At 39.9% G+C, this 19,513-nt stretch overlaps 1 protein-coding gene across 1 annotated transcript in view; it reads right to left on the bottom strand.

The window, feature by feature from the left end:
- Window positions 1-14,876, bottom strand: part of atg4a (autophagy related 4A, cysteine peptidase) — a 44,223-nt gene extending 29,347 nt beyond the window's left edge. The window contains exons 1-3 of the mRNA XM_043705019.1: window positions 14,801-14,876; window positions 3,798-3,896; window positions 911-1,012 (exon numbers count right to left, since the gene is read on the bottom strand). Coding sequence (XP_043560954.1) covers window positions 911-1,012; window positions 3,798-3,858 — 163 coding nt within the window. The 5' untranslated portion in view covers window positions 3,859-3,896; window positions 14,801-14,876. The remainder of the gene's footprint in view (window positions 1-910; window positions 1,013-3,797; window positions 3,897-14,800) is intronic.
- Window positions 14,877-19,513: the final 4,637 nt, after the last annotated feature.

The raw sequence follows: 19,513 nt of genomic DNA, 5'->3' as shown, positions 1-19,513 counted from the left end.
TCATTATGGGCATTTAAGCGGGCATTGGATAGGCATATGGAGGATAGTGGGCTAGTGTAGGTTAGGTGGGCTTGGATCGGCGCAACATCGAGGGCCAAAGGGCCTGTACTGCGCTGTATTCTTTTATGTTCTATGTTTACCAACCCCTCAGAAACAGAACGGGAAATGATTGACTTAGTACAACAAACAGATAGATAAATAGCAAATGGGACATAACACCAACACTTTACCAGAGGCTCTCTGATGTTGCCTGGCATGGTAACGAAACGTCTGAGAACAATTCCACAAACTCAGCAAGCAAACTTACAACCTGATTGACATGAAGCCTCCCAAAAATATTGACAGCACAATATTAATTTGGAACACATTCAATTGCTATAAATTCAAATCCTATTCAGAGGAATAACAAGTCTAATCCTTTTTACTTTTCTCTCATTTTCCTCTTCCACCCCACCCTGGTCATATTGCTGCTGTATATCAAACCTCAGAGTGGCATACCGGTCAGTTTAAAGGCATTGGCTCAAGTCAACTACTTAACAATACAAATGATGCACAGGCTAGCGCTGCGTCTGTTTCATGTTTCCCATGAAGATTAGGTGAGCATTATGGAAGGAAAATCTGGACTGATCCAGAAATTCACCACATGATGCTAGTATGATGGTGGTTTGCTCCACCTAATCGAAACCCACTCCTCTGTTCACTATTTATGTCCTTTCTTCTTTCTCAAATCAACCACTTTAAAGTGTTTTAAAAATATATGGATTCCGCATCAAGAACCATCTGTAGCTGAGATGAACATTGTTTACAGTCAAGGATAATTACACACTGCATGAAAAGCAGAATTAAATGTTTTCACATTTATTTTGGAGGATGGGATTATTGTCCAATATATTTTTACTAATAGTCTTACCCATTTGATGAATTGAGTAACAGCTGTCTTTTCTGTCTAGAAAACATTGCAGAATCCGGTGATACTGTTCAGGCTGCCATTTGCCTTTCTCCCAGCGCCAATCTGCAATATTACCATTCGATTAATCAGCTAAACAAGCATGTATAGGCAAACAAAATAATAATTCAAAACAAGAGACTGATTGCAAATAAAAAACACATTTGTTAGAGTAGAGTAATGTATAATAACACAATTAAATTTAGTAAAATAACTTTTTGTGATTTTAAATAGAAGGAATAATGGAAGAGTTGTGGAATTCATGTCAATGCAGACAGTTAATAAGACAAGATTTTGACTGAAAGGGGTTAATAAGCCAGTGTGAAGCAACTACCTAAAGTCATTGAAAGTATCATCAGTCATTAACCTGGCTGAGTAACTGAAACCGTATTGTGCATCACAGCATTCAGATCAATGCTTCCTGTTATGGCATTGCATATGGCTTGAAACAAAATATTTTTGTTTTAAATGAGAGTTACTGGAAAGTCCAAAGACAATAGCATCAGCCTTCATAATCATTAACTGGACGAAACTGTGGCTCATCCATGACCAGATTTTGGATAAGTACCTGATTAAAAAAAAGAACAATGGACAAGAGCAGTAATGGAGGTGGGGCTGAGAGTCATCAGGGTGCATGTGAAGCTTGATCCCAGCAGCATGCAGATAACAGAAAGGGAGCCAAGGAGGGATTTCATTTGGGAATCCCATCTTTGCAGGGCACAGACATAAGTGAAGCCATTGCCAAAGGTTCTCTGATTGTGACTGGATGAATAAAAGTGGAGCCACCAAGTGAGTGCAGTCTTATTGAAATAGATAGCAGAGGAAAGGCACTGGAGAAGAATGATGCTGTTGCATGTATCAAAGATTCTATAGAAATTGTGAAGGATGAAGCAGGATCTGTATAACAGTCTAACGGAATGATACATGTGAAGTTGATTAGTTTTAGTGTTGTGGCAGGTCAAAGGAGAGTCAAACATGGAATTATGGAAAAAATGGATTTGGGAGAAGTTAAAAGGATTTTTGGAGAGGAATGAATAGGTTTGCAAAGATAAAAGATTGAGATTTTTATAAGGGGAATAATAATGACTGTATAGAAAAAATAAGAAGTTGGAGAACTGAGAGTGAATTATTTATGTTATTAACTAGCATGGGAGCCAAGAAGAGACGTTGGCTGGTCAGCCATCTATTTGGAACAGGATCAAAGGCAAGAAATAGATTTTGTGGAAAAGCTGAACTGGGAGAGCCAGAGGAAAGATGCCAGAACAAAAATTGAAAAAGACTCAGATTTGGAGCTAAGTCACTGGCAATATAGCACAGGCAGTTGAACAGATTGTACTGTTCTGCAATGAGATTGAGAAGGTAGTTCTCTGGACTTGTTGTGGCTAGGGGAGGGTGAATAGGAGAAGGCGGAGAAAAGAACCTGGAATTACCTTTACTCTGGAGTTATCTTTATTTTCCAGAATGATTCTGATCAATAAGCAGGTTTAGTAGAGAAAACCAATTCCTCGTAATACGGGATGTCATAATGGACAAGTGAGCCAATTGCCCATCAAGTATGCTAATTACTAAACTCCTTGAATTTGAAGGAATAAAGCTAGGATCACATCAGAATCAAAGAGAACAAGGAGTTACTGGGAACAAATGCATTTGAAGATGAATACTAGGACGTAAATGAATAAATCGAAGGATGTAGAAATATCGTGGTGATTGGAGGCCCAAAGATTAAAGAGCCAAAATTCCGGAAGTGTAATTGTAAGTGACTTGTTGGAAGAAAGGGAAGATTTGGAGTTTTCCCCAGAATTTGGAAGGGACTGAGGAAAAACAGCCGACGAAGCAGATAAGGGACTAATTCGAGACTATCTTGTGTTGTCAAGGAAGTGGTTGTGAATATTAGTAAATTAAATGCAGTGGGAGGATATCTGGATGGCATGGACGAGTTGGACCGAAGGGTCTGTTTCCGTCCTGTACGTCTCATGACTTTATACTTTCTTTCTGTATTAGTCATAATGAGGGGAGAAAAAGGAAGGTGAATTTGAGATGAAGACTAAAATTACAGAAGATTCGCATTCACATAGTACAAAGGCTGTTGGAGAAAATATGGAATATATCTTGATAATGAATTTTGACAGCAGGAATGGAGGCATGGTAGAGAACAAGGTCTTTACAAAAGCAGCTAGGTAAGGTGTTAAAGAGGGGAGAAAGTGCCTGGTGAGTAGGATGAAAAACATCAGTATGCAATGCAGTGTTAAAGGGCCATACCATCAATTACATCAAAACACCATCACCTGCAAGATATCATTCAAGTTACAGCTGTTCTGACTTGGAACTAGTCTATTGATTGTTCACAGTCCCCTTGTCAAAACCAAGAATTCTCCACCCACTCCTTAACAGCAATATGCAGCTACACAGCATAGACTACAATGATTCAAAGCAGCAGCTTACCTTCACCTTTCCCCAAACTCCTTAAATTACTTTTAAAAAGGTAAGTGATGCAAAGTACCTTTACAGGGTAAGGCAGGAGAAAGCTGCTTCCACCCATGAAGAAAGCTAATGAATTACTCACAGTAAATTATGGACAGGTACCGTTCCTTGAGAATGAACTGTCTATTAATGTACCTTCGTTCTCATTAATCAGACATCCCTGAGTGACAGGATAACCTACTCTAGGCTACTTAAAAAGATTTGTGTTCGGATCATCCTCTCCTTCTGGAGAGTGATTAAAAAGAGGGAGCTGCTGAACTTCATTTAAAATTCCTTTAAGTACTGAGACGATTGCCTTACTTTGTAATGCCTCCAAAAGTACAACCAATCCCAAAGCTGCTTTGTGATAAGGGTTTCCATGAAGACTCACCCATTCCTAGGTGTCTGCATATTAATGCTTGTGCCAGGATCATCTGTCCACAGCGCAGCATACATCCCCAGCCAGCATCAGATGAGGGACCAGTTCCTCCTGTTTGAATAACAATAGAATTCATTACAACTTTCAGCATCTCTACCCAAGTGTGAACAGGTTGTTGTCAATTTGATACATTGGTCCTGTTTATGATTATTTTAGAAGACAATTTAGTTTTTAATATATAAGACACAAACATAACATAAAAGTATAACATTCATGATGCGTGGTTTGAATTTTTAAAAGCTGTATGTTATAGAAACAGTGAAAAATATATGTTGGTTCATTGAAAAATGATACGTTTTAACAAAATGCCAGTTACTTGGCAAGGTACACTCAATGCTTTGATAGAAAATGATTTATATAAACTTTGTATATATGTATAACAACACCATTATATCTCTCTGAACCTTCTCAAATGGTTTCACACACCATTTTGAACTCTCATCCATGCCAACCAGATATCCTAAATTAATCTAGTCCCACTTGCCAGCACTTGGCCCCATACCTCTCTAAATCCTTCCTATTCATTCACACATCCAGATGTCTTTTAAAATGTTGTAATTGGACTAGCCTCCACCACTTCCTCTGGCAGCTCATTCCATACACGCACCATCCTTTGCTTGAAAAAGTTGCCCCTTAGGTCCCTTTTAAATCTTTCCCCTCTCACCTTAAACCTATGCCCTCTAGTCTGGGGCTCCTCCAACCCGGGAAAAGACCTTGTCTATTTACCCTATCCATGCCTCTCATGATTTTATGAACCTCTATTAGGTCACCCTTCAGCCTCCAATGCTCCAGGGAAATTAGTTCCAACCTACTGAAGCTGTCCCTATAGCTCAAACCCTCCAACCCTGGCAACATCCTTGTAAATCTTTTCTTGTATTACCACTTTGAATATTAACAACTATTCTGTTGTGGACAAAAAGACATTTTGCACAAAGATAGGTTCCACAAACAGAAAATCGGATGAATGAATGTTTGCGTTCATTGAAGCACAAATGTTGGCCGGGAGACTGTGCTCATATCATGAGACCTTTTAAGTTCACTTGGATTCCTAAAGTAGGCAGACTGGTCTCAGTCTAATTTCTCTTATGAAGAAATAGTTTAAACTCCAAACTAAGTCAATCTTCTATTACGGAACGTTCCAGCTCAAAATTAGTGCTGTTTTGGAGCAGTTTTACAATGAGATTACAGATTTTATGGTCAGCTTTGTGATAATGACAAAGAATCAGACATTCACAATTAGTCACAATGGTACTCGTTGATAACAATTTAGGAAATTACTATGCATACATGAAAGAATTATGGGTCATTATTAGCAAAAAAACTTACATGGCAAAGCATTCCTCTTCCGTGCTAGTTCAAGAACAAGTTCAATTTCGGATACAATAGTCATTCTTAATTATACAAAAGTGAAAATAATCTGTGGTGGATTAAATAACTGGCAGGATCTGGCATAGAAATATACAGAATCATAGTGAAAAATAAAACATCACATATATAACCCATACCAGTGTTTTTGCTCCACACAAGACACCCCCCATCCACTTTTCTATTATCAACATAACCTTCAATTCCTTTGTCACTCATATACTTGGTCAGCTTCCTCTTTAATGCATCTACTGCTTGTGTCAACTATGTCTGTGCCCCATAATCCCTAAAGAAACAAGGTGCGCCTGCCAATCATCATGACATAAGCCATTTTAACTTCCATTTGTATTTTATAGTTGATTAAAAACAGGTTTGTAAATTGACTTCAATGTTCTTGGGGGAGAACCAGGAAAGATAAAACAGCCGTTTTCACACCAGCAGACTTATGGAGGTCGACAGCACAGGAAAAGGTCCTCTAGCCATTAAGGCAAGATTTCTTTGTAGCTGGGTTTCCTGTTCCATAACCCAAAGAGTTGGTAGAGAATTCATCAGCACCAATCATAGCAGCCCCAGTCATTTAACACTTTGAGGAGCATCAATTGGCTGCAACCTGATCTTCCACACAACATTCAAGCAGATTTTTCTCTTTCATACACAAACTCCCACTAATTCCAAAATTGTACCAAATGTTAAAATTTTTTAAGCTATGTAAAGTACTACATTTTATCTGATTTTTAAACCAAGGTTGAGGGAAAGCACAAACCTAGCTTATGAACGAAACAAGAATTATTACTTATAAAAAAATAGACAATAGTAACAAACGAATACTTCTTTATCAGCAATCTCTTGCTAAAGAATATGATTATCCACCTAGAAAATTGGGTGTCTCGGGTCACGGGTTCTGTTGGTCCTCATGTGACTGATAACCCTGATCCTAAAGCCACATTTCTGACCATATATTTGGAAGATACTTCCAGGAGGCGAAGTGGCCCTTGGCTTCAAGATCTTTTGCATTCCTTTTCCCAGTTCTTTTCCTGTACCTACTCTTGCTGTCAGGTTTTCTCAAAGAATTGTTTCTTGTCATACAGGAGTATTCTCCAAGTCAGCTTCTCCTGAATGAGGAGTGTCTCCCCTGATGTCTCATGTTGCATTTCTTGAGGGAAGCCTTCAGGAAGTCTTTGAAAAGTTTTCTTTGTTGCCCTCACATTCAAGTGCCTTCCCTGAACTAAATGAAGATGATTTGCTTAGGTAGTTGGAATTCAGGCATCCTAAGCACATGGTTAGCATGGCGGAGTTGGTATCGGGTGATTATGGTTTTGATGCTAGTGCTATTAGTTGCTTCAAGGATGCTGATGTTAGTATGCCTAACCTTCCAGGTGATCAGAAAAATCTGCCTTAAACAACACGATAGTAATTCTCCAGGGTCTTGAGGTGATGTGTATACATAATCCAAGTTTCAAAACCATGTGGAAAAGTCAGGCAGATGACTGCCTTATCCACAAGGATCTTGTTATCAGCATGGAAGTCACATCTGAAGGCACTCATCCTTAGGTGGCCAAAGGCGGCGCTCACAAATTGGATGCAATGCTGAATCTCCACATTGATGTCAGCCTTAGATGAGAAGAATGTTATATTGAGCTATTTCTCAATTAAACTTAAAATATAAGCTATAAGTATTAATTTAACCTGGAGCAGTGTTTTGTAGAGGAATAAGACAGTGCTATTTTCTGGGTCTGTAGGTTGAAAGAAGCAAAAATGACCCTTAGTAGAGTGATATGCTCTCAGGGATGGACAGGACTGGCAGCTTAATGTTCCAGGATACAAATGCTACAGGAAGAACAGACAGGGAGGCAAGAGAGGAGGGGGAGTGGTGTTTTTGAAAAGGGATAGCATTACAGCTGCACTTGGGGAGGATATTCCTGAAAACATATCCAGGAAAGTCATTTGGGCGGACTGAGAAATAAGAAAGGGATGATCACCTTATTGGGCTTATATTATAGACCCCCTAATAATCAGAGGGAAATTGAGAAACAAATTTGTAAGGAGATCACAGTTATGTCAGAATAATAGGATGGTTATGGTAGGGGATTTTAACTTCCCAAACATAGACTGGGACTGCCATAGTGTTAAGGGTTTAGATGGAGAGGAATTTGCTAAGTGCGGACAAGACAATTTTCTGATTCAGTAAGTGGATGTAGCTACTAGAGAAGGTGCAAAATTTGACCTGCTCTTTGGAAATAAAGCAAGGCAGGTGACTGAGGTGTCAGTGGGGGAGCACTTTGGGACCAGCGACCATAATTCTATTAGTTTTAAAATACTGATAGAAAAGGATACACTAGATCGAAAAGTTGAAGTTCTAAATTGGAGGAAGGCTAATTTTGACAGTATTAGGCAAGAACCTTCAAAAGTTGACTGAGGGTAGATGTTCGCAGGTAAAGAGGTGGCTGGAAATTGGGAAGCCTTCAGAAATGAGATAACGAGAATCCAGAAAAAGTATATTCCTGTCAGGGTGAAAGAAAAGACTGGTAGGTATAGGGAGTGCTGGATGACTAAAAAAAAGTGAGGATTTGGTTAAGAAAAAGAAGGAAGCATATGTCAGGTATAGACAGGATATATCGAGTGAATCCTTAGAGGAGTATAAAGGCAGTAGGAGTATACTTGAGGGAAATCAGGAGAGCAAAAGGGGACAGGAGATAGTTTTGGCAAATAGAGTTAAGGAGAATCCAGGGTTTTTACAAATACAGGGTAACTAGGGAGAGAATAGGGCCCCTCAAAGATCAGCAAAGCGGCCTTTGTGTGGAGCCGCAGGAGATGGGACAGATACTAAATGATTATTTTGCATCAGTATTTACTGTGAAAAAGGACATGGAAGATATAGAATGTAGGGAAATAGATAGTGACATCTTGAAAAATGTCTGTATTACAGAGAAGGAAGTGCTGGATGCCTTCAAATAAAAGTGGATAAATCCCCAGGACCTGATTAGGTGTACCCTAGAACTCTGTGGGAAGCTAGGGAAGTGATTGCTGGGTCTCTTGCTGAGATATTTGGATCATCGATAGTCACAGGTGAGGTGCCGGAAAACTGGAGGTTGGCAAACGTGGTGCCACTGTTTAAGAAGGGTGGTAAGGACAAGCCAGGGATCTATAGACCAGTAAGCCTGACGTCGGTGGTGGGCAAGTTGTTGGAGGGAATCCTGAGGGACAGGATATACATGTATTTGGAAAGGCAAGGACTGATTAGGATAGTCAACATGGCTTTATGCGTGAGAGATCATGTCTCACAAACTTGATTGAGTTTTTTGAAGTAGTAACAAAGAAGATTGATGAGGGCAGATCAGTAGATGTGATCTATATGGACTTCAGTAAGGTGTTCGACAAGGTTCCCCATGGTAGACTGATTAGCAAGGTTAGATCTCATGGAATACTGGGAGAACTAGCCATTTGGATACAGAACTGGCTCAAAGGTAGAAGACAGAAGGTGTTGGAGGAAGATTGTTTTTCAGACTGGAGGCCTGTGACCAATGGAGTGCCACAAGGATCGGTGCTGGGTCCACTATTTTTCGTCATTTATATAAATGATTTGGATGTGAGCATATGAGATATAGTTAGTAAGTTTGTTGATGACACCAAAATTGGAGATGTAGTGGACAGCGAAGAGGGTTACCTCAGATTACAACGGGATCTTGACCAGATGGGCCAATGGGCTGAGAAGTGGCAGATGGAGTTTAATTCAGATAAATGCGAGGTGCTGCATTTTGGGAAAGCAACTCTTAGCAGGACTTAGACACTTAATGATAAGGTCCTAGGGAGTGTTGCTGAACAAAAAGACCTTGGAGTGCAGATTCATAGCTCCTTGAAAGTAGATAGGATAGTGAAGAAGGCATTTGGTATGCTTTTCTTTAACGGTCAGAATATTGAGTACCGGAGTTGGGAGGTCATGTTGTGTATGTACAGGACATTGTTTAGGTCACTGTTGGAATATCGCATGCAATTCTGGTCTCCTTTCTGTGGGAAATATGTTGTGAAACTTGAAAGGGTTCAGAAAAGAGTTACAAGGATGTTGCCAGGGTTGGAGGATTTGAGCTATTGGGAGAGGTTGAATAGGCTAGGTCTGTTTTCCATGGAGCACCGCAGACTGAGGAATGACCTTATAGAGGTTTATAAAATCATGAGGGGCATGAATAGGATAAATAGACAAAGTCTTTTCCCTGGGGTGGGAGAGTCCAGAATTCGAGGGCATAGGTTTAGGGTGAGAGGGGAAAGATATAAAAGAGACCTAAAGGGCAACGTTTTCTCTCAGAGGGTGGTACATATATGGAATGAGCTGCCAGAGGCTAAAATCAACGAAGTAAAAACAATGACTGCAGATGCTGGAAACCAGATTCTGGATTAGTGGTGCTGGAAGAGCACAGCAGTTCAGGCAGCATCCAAGGAGCAGCGAAATCGACGTTTCGGGCAAAAGCCCTTCAAGGCATCTGGATGGGTATATGAATGGGAAGGGTTTGGAGGGATATGGGCCAGGTGCTGGCAGGTGGGCCTAGATTGGGTTGGGATATCTGGTCGGTATGGATGAGTTGGACCGAAGGGTCTGTTTCCACGCTGTACATCTCTATGACACTCTAAGGAAAATGTTCCATGTTTGGGAAGATTACTCTGTTGATCTTAATGGAGGGATGAACTGAAATTTAACCTGAGATGGATTGATAAAGGATTTGAGTCTTCTTGAGGGCGAGACTGAGGCTGAGATGAATTCCTCGAAATGGCTCCTGAAGGTATTAGGTGTAGACTCTCTTCAGAGAGAGTAGAGATGACATTGTCATCTGCAGACTAAAGCTCCACAAGCAAGATTGGTGTCAGTTTCTTCTTGTATTTCAACCGGCTGAGTTTAGAAAATTTTCCATCCAGCCTGTAAACAATGTGCACACTATATGAAGCTTGTTCTTGACAAAAGTAAGGTGGAGAAAAGGGTAAGGGTGATGACACATCTTTGCTTGACCCCTGACGTGACCTCATAGGATTGTGATAGTACCATCAGTAAGGACTGTTGCTGACATAGTATCATGAAGGATGTCGCCAAGAGAGAGAATGTTGATGAATTTCACTAGACAGCCAACATTTGACTGGGTCTTCCTGACTGACTGAGTCAAAAGCCTTGATCAGATCAATGAAGGACATGTAGAGTGGTTGGTGTTATTCCTGGCATTTCTTGTGGAATTGCTGGGCAGTATAAAACATGTCCATAGTTCCACATTTTGCTTAGAAACCAAATGGGCTTTCTGGAAAAAGTGCCTCAGAGACTGGGAGAAGGCAACGAGAGAGGATTGGGTGATGATCTTCCCGGAGATGGAGAGTAGGGAAGATTGCTTGGTACTTCCCACAATTCACTTTGCCTTCTTTCTTGAAGATGGTGGCAATGGCTGCATCCAGGGTTGGCAGGGATTCCTTCTTTGTCACATTTTTTTCAGGTACAGTTGAAGATGATGACAAGTTATGCTCCCCCAAGTCTGAAATCTCCACTGAAATCATGTCTACTCATACAGCTTTTCCATTCTTCATGTGTCTAATCGTGGCTCTAACTTTGAGCACACTGAGTATAGCCCAAGATTATCTTTGATGTGGAGTTGGAGGATTTCCACAAACACAACCTTGTCAACGATTGTATCATGGTTTAAGAGTTCTTTGAAGTGCTCTCTTATTGGAGGCCTTTTATTTCTGTTTCTCAAAAGGGTTCCATCCTTACACTGCAATAGTTTGAGACTTAAGGGTGTTGGTTCTCTCCATTGTCTTGGTAACACTGAAGAAAACCTGGGTCTCATACTTATCAGCAAGGAGTTCCAGCTCCTTAGCTTCCCAGACCACTACTGGTTCTTTATTTCCCTTGTTCTTCTTTGTAACTCTGCCTTTGCTGTTTGATGAATTGTCCTCTTTGCCTTAATGGTGTTGTTTTGCCAGACATGAGAGCTTTCCTGTTCTTGTTGATGAGGTCTTGGATGATGTGATCATTCTTACTGAACCAGTCTTGATGTTTCCTGGTCTTGTAGGTGATGGCTTTTTCACAGTAAAAGATGATAACTGTCGTTAGCTCTAAATTTTCTCCATTCCAATAAAATGAACAATAAAAATTTTGATGAAAACATTGTTGGAATTTTATTAGTCTGCTTGGCTCTTGAAGCTGATCAATGTTGGTTTCTTTCTGAACTGTTTCTTTGTCTTCAGCTAATTGTGGTGGTATTTGATGAACATCAAGGAGCTGATGAGCTGGCATTCTGTACAGCAGTCATCTATACTGGTCATCACTTGAGGCCAGATTGAAGTCCTCATTACCAATGCGGTGATCAATCACATTCCAGAGCTTTGTTCGTGAATTTCTCCAAGTCGTCTTGAAATTGTCTCTTTGATGGAACAATGTGTTGGTGAGGACCAGCTAGTGTTCCGCACATTTGGTGATCAGGAGAGTCTCATTGGAATGGCAATTTCTAACTCCAGCAGTGAAGCCCCCACAATGGTCATTTTACTTTTCTTAGGGGTTTTGGTGAGTATGATGTTCAGGGTTGAGTAAAAGCCTTCTTTGGTAGAGGGATTGGAGCATAGGCACTCATAACTATTGCCTGCTGGTTAATAGCAAGTTGTAGATGAGAGTCATGAGGTGCTTGATGTCAATAGGGAGCTCCAAGAGTCAGTTGATGAGTTCATTCTTGATTGCAAATCCATTTCCTTGCATCCAGGTTTGATCCTCGGGTTTTCCTCTCCAGAAGAAAGTGCAACCATCACCTTCTTTCTTCAGCTGCCCTTCATATCTCCTCAGGGCAGCAATAGCGATGTTCAAATGCCTGAGTTCACAGGCAACAAGTGCAGTTCTTCTTTCAAGACAATTGTTTTGTTAGATATCCATAAGGGTGCATATAATCCATGTTCCATGATGGAGTTTGATTTATTTTCAGATCCCAGGTAGATGAGCCCACTGGATGCAGTTTTCCAGACGATTGGTAACAAAAAGACTATTTTTAGGGCATTTTTTTTTCTAGTTCCTTCCGTGTGGAGATTAGCAGAGTGAATCCTGAAAAGGGCTGGTCAGTTGTGAAGAAAACTGCTGAACTGTTCCTATTTCAAGAGTGAAATGACTGAGTCAATCTCCACCATCCACCTGCTGTTCTGAAGCTAAGGACATCCAGACTGCACAATCCTGTTCCCTTCACTTCTCAGCGCTAACCACTGGGCTTATGTTGTACTCTTTTTTTGGTTGGGGCGGGGAGTTCCTGGTGCGGCTTGCATTCCTCTAGGCAGGCAGCTTGTATGGCACATCTTTTTACGTGGGAATGCTGTTGCAAATCAGCACACACTATCTTTTACAGAAGGCTGATATAATTACAGTGGCAAGGGAACTTCGATGACTGTGGATCTCCCTATTGCTGCAGCTTTTGTCCGCTGACACAGCAGTTGACATCACATGAATATCCTCTGCCTGGATCGTCATTGAAAACTTGTTATGGATTGCACTTTTCTGGTTCCTCCCCTCCAACCGTTCTGTCATAGGTGGCCCTGCCAGGAGTTTCAAACTCCTGACGACATTGCTCTCAGGATCAATGGAACACTCAAACCTCTCCACCACAGCAAGATGGCAATCCAAGAAAAGGAAACAGATCTAAAACACTGACATATAACACTACTAACTGAAATTCGAACTCCCTTACAAGTTTTCTCTGTCTCTCATAAAAACAGACAAATAAGTCGGGAAAACAGATTACCAGTGAAGGTAGAATAAAATGAAAAGTCAAGTCAGTGGTCTTTGCTTTGTAGTTCCAATGTTGAGATGATCCTACTTTGGCTAATCATGCTCTTGGTGTTGAGTAGCTTTTCTCTGGAAGCTTCCTCTGGCTTGTAAGAAGTAGAGAGCAATTGATTTACAGGTAAAATGTCTCTTGATTTATTGATTCAAAAGTCATAGCTCACAGCAACTACTGCAGGAAAGGTAACTCATTTTCTTCAAATTTAAAATGATTTTTTTTCCCTGCAGAGAACAGGCAGCTTCTGCTGGGGGGAGCAACAATACACCCTTCTGTGCCTTTTTCTCTCTGTAACTTGTTTCCAGTTCCAACCTGTTCACTCAGCTTTCCTTGTAAACAACTCTTTCGCTCCTGATAACTTGCATAATTGCAGGAAATCCACAGTCACAAGACAGGATTTTTAATAAATATCAAACTCCTTGCTTTGAAATTTTGCAACCATCCTGGTAAACCTGTGTCTTAAAAACAATTCTCCCTCATTGTATTTCTCAATTTTTAAAGATACATACATAACAAAGACATGGTTCTGATAGTGGTCTTAACAGTCAGCTTAGTTGGTCTAACAAACTATTTGAAATCATGCGAGTAGGTACCCATCAACACCACTACCCCAATCCACTCTCTATGAGAATTGCCTGAAAGCAGGACCATGGCATTAGGTTAACACACCATCCTCTGGTTTGCCTCTCATCCTGTGTCTGCATTCAAATAAGTGCTGATTATTGAGCATTTACTACAAATGGAAGATGCCCAAAGACACTAGATATCTTGAACATATCATTCCTAACAGCAGCATCCTTCTCTTAGGTGGGGAAAGTACTTGGGTTGGAAATGCTATAGATAGGAAGGTGCAAAACTGGGAAAAGAAAATTATACAATTTTAAGCCTCCCCATGTTGGGAACATTTTCTGGAGAGTTTTGACACCCAAAGAAAATATTAGGAAGTTGGATCCGATGCACACAGTTGTAAAATGTCAGGTTCAAGTCTCTCTCTCGATCCTGAACACACAAACTCACCCCAATTTTCATCCCCAATACTTCATTCTTTGAAGACAATTATGCATCCAGTCATGGCCTTCAGTACCTTGTCTGAAACGTTGATTCTCCTATTCCTCCAATACTGCCTGACCTGCTATGCTTTTCCAGTACCACACTCTCAACATTGTCCTGCGTGAGCCTATTGAATGAGTACTGTGAGGTTATTCAATTGTGGGGACTGCCATAATTCAGTGCCATTCTATTTTAGCATGCCATTTAACCAAATGCATTTATAAAATTTATCCCTTCTCTAGACAATGATCAATAACAGTCACGTTAGCCAACTCGTTACATTTCCTGGTCCAGAGATACCCAAGCCACCACCATCTTTGCTGAGACAAGTTGACTCGGTGTGGCATTAAAAACTGATAGCTCCTGGTGATAAAGCCAAGCAAGGTGACTGCAATCTAGATGAGGCAAAAACAAGCCGTGATATTAGGAGGAGGACTATGTGACGTTTTGCTGGTGCTTCAGGAAGAATCTCTCGGACAGAGTACAAGACACAATATAAATTGGTTGATTGTGAGAAGATTATCTGTAATGGGCTTCACTTCCTACCATAGTATGGTTGGACTAAAGGATTTGCCCAGAAGGTAAATGTTAAAAGATGCTTTATAAATGCTGGTAGCTATCTAGTCTTCAGAAAGGAGCACTCCAAAAGTAGCATCAGTAATAGGGAAAAGGGAATGACAGTCACCCTCTCCACCTGAGCCTTTGATTGTTACATCACACTACCAATGGACAGTGAACCCCAGCCAAAATACTCACCTATTGGGGAAAACTTCTTCCTGTAAGTAAACCAAAGTCTTGATCTCACATCTGACAGGAGTTCAGATCTTTCTGTTGAAAGAAAAAGAAACATTAGATACTAGATAACAATAATAAAGCAACACTGTTTTTCAAGTGATGGAGTAGGGGGTAGCAGATTTAAAACAGATTTGAAGAGGAATTGCACCTCTTAAAGGGTTGTGAATCTATGGAACTCACTATCCCAGAATGCCACGGATGTTAGGACACTGAATAAGTTTACGAAAGAGATAGACAGATTTTTAATTAGTAATAGGTTAAAGGGTTATGGAAAATGGGCAGGAAAGTGGAGTGAGGCTGACATGAGATCAGCCATGATTGTATTAAATGGCAAGCAGGCAAGAGGGACTGAATTACCCACTCCTGCTCTTAATTCTTTGTATATTAAATCTAATAGCTTTACAGAATTACTATTAAAAAAACTGCAAGGCCAAGTGAATTCACAAATCGATGCATTAAGGACTCAGAGAAAAACATGACCACTGAGGTAAATCTCACACGTTTAGTATGGAAGTACCACTACGTCCAGAGATGTACAGGAAAGTTGTGCCATTGACCCCACGTTTTGCTGGATATTATTTTTATTATTCTTGCAGTTATCTCATCTGTCATTCTGTGATTTAGTGCTGAGAATACTTAAAACTGTTGAGGGAATTTCTGAAATTAGAGGGTTAGAACTACAGATTACATAATGAAGAACAATAAAGCATTGGTTGCAATTTTTAAAAAATTGTTCTCAGAAGTTGGACATCACAGACTAGGTTGGCATTATCCCTGAGATACAAACAGGTATTTTGTGAAGCAGCTTCAAATTTCCAGATTAAAAAAAAGGAATTTCCACCTGTCTTGACGGGATTTGAACTTTCAATCTTTAAATTATTACTCAGATCTCCAAATTACCATCCAGAAGTATTACTACATCATCTTTTCTAAATTCTAATCACTGCTTAAACAACCTGAAAAAAAAACTTCATTTTATTAAAATTTCACTACAACAGAATAGCTGAATAGGGAAACAAAGAAGTATTGCTTTGTTTAATCCATTCCACAGATTAAAAAAAACAACTTTCTAAAAGACTTGGCCTTCTATGGTTCACTAATTTGTATTATCTATGTAATGACAGGTTGAGAAGTTATTTTCTTGATCCTTATACAATTACCTAGACCACAGAACTCAACAAGACATTTGACCCAACCAAGTATTTGATGGTAGACATTCACCACAAGTTTCTCTCTATTCTAATTATCTCCTGCCATTTTTCCCTCGCTAACCCATACCGCCACTTCTAGTTCCTTCTAGCCCCTTTGGTCATGTATATCAAAGCTTCCCCTTAAATGCCATCAATTTTACATACCTAATTCTTTCCATTTGACATAATCTCACCATTCTGTGTTGATAAGTTTCTCCCAAAATCTTTATTCAATCTGTACTGATATGCATGCTATTCTAGCCAATTGTTAGGCAAATTAATAAATCATTCTAAAGCAGTGGAATTTTATTTTATGATGACTTGGCCGGTTATTTTAAAATTAAGCCTTTGGGGATGAACCTGAAATTACATTTTCTAAATAAAGAGTGATTTTCCTTCTTTCCTGCTTCTTTATATTCTCACTGCAACTTTAAAAATCCTTCTAACTCTGATCCACTTACTCCTCCACTTTCAGCTGAAATAGGATTTTAGTACTGAATACTTCAAATTGAATCACTATTCATTGGGATTAATCAATTCCCTGGGTCCATTTTCTAGCTTGTGGTTCTAACTCAGAGATTTGCCTCAAATCTTGAGCAATATTTCTTCCTTTGCCAAAAGCAAAAAAGGACATTCAGTTTTCTCATGGTTGTCTGACATTGCTGCCATGCAATAATTCCTCATTTGTGGATTTAACAAGTGTCATTGCTTGAAAATGTAGTGAACAGTATTTTATAAGTGTGCAGTAAAATGCCAGATTAATTATAGCATTATCATCAAATTACACCAAAGGTTATACTTAGTTTCTAGGTTTCTCAGTTTATGATTACAGTCCAATGTGCGGAAGGTAACTCAGCAACTGAAAGAGAAGCATATTTCATGTAGGAAAGTTCAGAAATATCACACCTACATTGCTAAGCCTATCTTTCCATTAAAAGTACAGAACAACTTCTGGCATTTTCTGGTTTTATTTCATCCCTCTATGTCTCTTCCTGATTTCAAACAAATATGCTTAGTTTTACAGACACTGCATTAATTTTCTTTTAGAACAAGGAGACTAAAGAACAGTACAGCACAGGAACAGGCCCTACGGCCCACTAAATCTGTGTGGTCATGTTGCCTTTCTAAACAAGAAGCCTTTTGCCTCTAAGTTATCCATATTCCTCCATTCCCTGCCTGTTCAGGAATTGGTCAAGTTGGTTCTTAAATGTTACAATTGCACCTGCTTCTCCCACCTCCCCTGGCAGTGCAATTCTGGCACTTAGTAGCCTGTGTAAAAAAAAAAACTTGCATTTCACATCTTCTTTAAACTTTCCCCCCCTTTACCTTAAACCCATGTCCCCTAGTCATTGACATTTCAGCCTTGGGAAAAATACTCCAGCTTTCCATTATATCCATGCCTCTCAATTTTGTAAACATATCAGGTTGCCCCTCAGCCTTTGAATGTTCAAGTGGAAACAAACAGAGTTTGTCCAATCTTGCCTCATAATTCAGACTCTCCAAACCAGGCAACTTCTTGGTAAACTTTTACTGTACCCTCTCCAAAGACTCCACACCCTTCTGGTTGTGTGGCGACCATAACTGTACACAATATTTTAAATATGACCTTACTAAAGTTCTATACAGTTGCAACATGACTTGTCAATTTTTTTACTCAATGCTCAACCAATTAAGGCAAGCATGGTATATGCCTTCTTGACCATCTTATTCACTTGCGTTGTCACTTTCAGGTAACTGTGGATCTGCATGCTTAAATCCCTTTCGGTATGAATAGTGCTAATTTAATACATACTTCTGCTATTTAGTAAATACTTCCCTCCTGCATTTGACCTTTCAAAATGCATCCCCTTGCATTTGCCTGTATTAAGTTCCATCCGCCATTTCCCTGTCCAAGTCTCCAACCTGTGTATCCTGCTGCATCCTCAGAATCCTCCTCACTACTCAAAGCTCCCCAACCTTTATGTTGTCTGTAAACTTGCTTATCAGACCACCTACATTATTTTCCAAATCAATGACATGTATTACAAACAAGACTGGAACGCCACTGGTCATAGATTGCCAGTCAGAGAAACATTCTTCCACTCTGTTTTAAATGAAAAAGCCGGCTCTGTATCCATCTTACCAGCTCACCCAGATCCCCTGTGACTTCACCATCTATATCAGCCTGCCACTTCAAAGGCCTTGCTAAAGTCCACGTAGACAACATCCAGTACTCTGCCCTCATTCGTCCTTGTCAGCTCCTCAAAAACTCAATCAACAAATAAAGGTGCATAAATCCCCAGGACTTGATCAGGTGTATCCTTGAACTCTGTGGGAAGCTAGGGAAGTGAACACTGGATCCCTTGCTGAGATATTGTATCATCAATAACGACAGGTGAGGTGCTGGAAGACTGGAGATTGCTAACTTGTTGCCACTGTTAAAAGAAAGGTGGTAAGGAAAAGCAGGAAACTATAGACTAGGAAGCCCAACATCGAGGTTGAGTAAGTTGTTAGAGGGAATCCCGAGAGACAGGATTTATAAGTATTTGGAAAGGCAAAGTCTGATTAGGGTTAGGCAACATGCTTTGTGCGTAGGAGATCATGTCTCACTAACTTCAGTTTTTTTTTGTAAATATATTTATTAGCAAGAAAAAGAATTTTTTTTGATTTTACAAAAACAGTTATTGAAAATATAACAAATATCAGTACAATAAGGAAAAACACAAATTACAATACAACTACTGTCTACTAACTACTAACCTACTCTATAATACGAAACAAAACCTAACATTGTGCAAAACACCACCAATAAATAAATAAGTGACTAATAAATCAAAAAAAGACAAAAAGACACAAAAACATAAAATAGCAATGCTCGGTGCAAAGCTCCCAAACAAAAGAACGGGAGTGTTGTATTAACCTGTATTAACTCAGGAGTGCCTCCTCCAGGGCCCAGAGCTCAGCAAAACTAACTACCCTGGTTAAACAAACGCCCTAGTTAAGATAGCTGACAAATCTAGATCCAAATAACTCAAAAAGGCCTGCCATGTCTTATAAAAAAGGTCTGTTGTATGCACCATGTTTGTAAAAAAACCCAAGGGAATGTGCTCCATAATTAATTTCCGCCATCCCAGCAAGCCCGGCAAGGTCTCAGACACCCAATTCATCAGAATATTCTTCTGTGCACAGTATGCAAGAATACTAAATAGTTTCTTCCCATGTCCGTCTAAAGATAATAAATTCACTAGACCTAGGAGGAGACATCTCAGGTCTACTTTAACTTCAGTCCTCAATACCCTCCCTATATCTCCTGCCACAGCGCTCCAATAAACACGGAGCCTGTGCATGTCCAGAAGCAATGGGTAAGAGTACCTACACTTATTTTACATTTGAGGCACATTGAAGATGTCCCTTTTTTAAACTTCGCCAGACGGTCCGGTGCCAGATAAACCCTGTGCAGAACTTTTAATTGTATAGCACATGTCCTATTACAGATTGAGATCTT

The sequence above is a fragment of the Chiloscyllium plagiosum genome, chromosome 15 (genome assembly GCF_004010195.1).
Source record: "Chiloscyllium plagiosum isolate BGI_BamShark_2017 chromosome 15, ASM401019v2, whole genome shotgun sequence".
Classification (NCBI taxonomy): domain Eukaryota; kingdom Metazoa; phylum Chordata; class Chondrichthyes; order Orectolobiformes; family Hemiscylliidae; genus Chiloscyllium; species Chiloscyllium plagiosum.
This window is presented reverse-complemented; position numbering and strand designations above follow the sequence as displayed.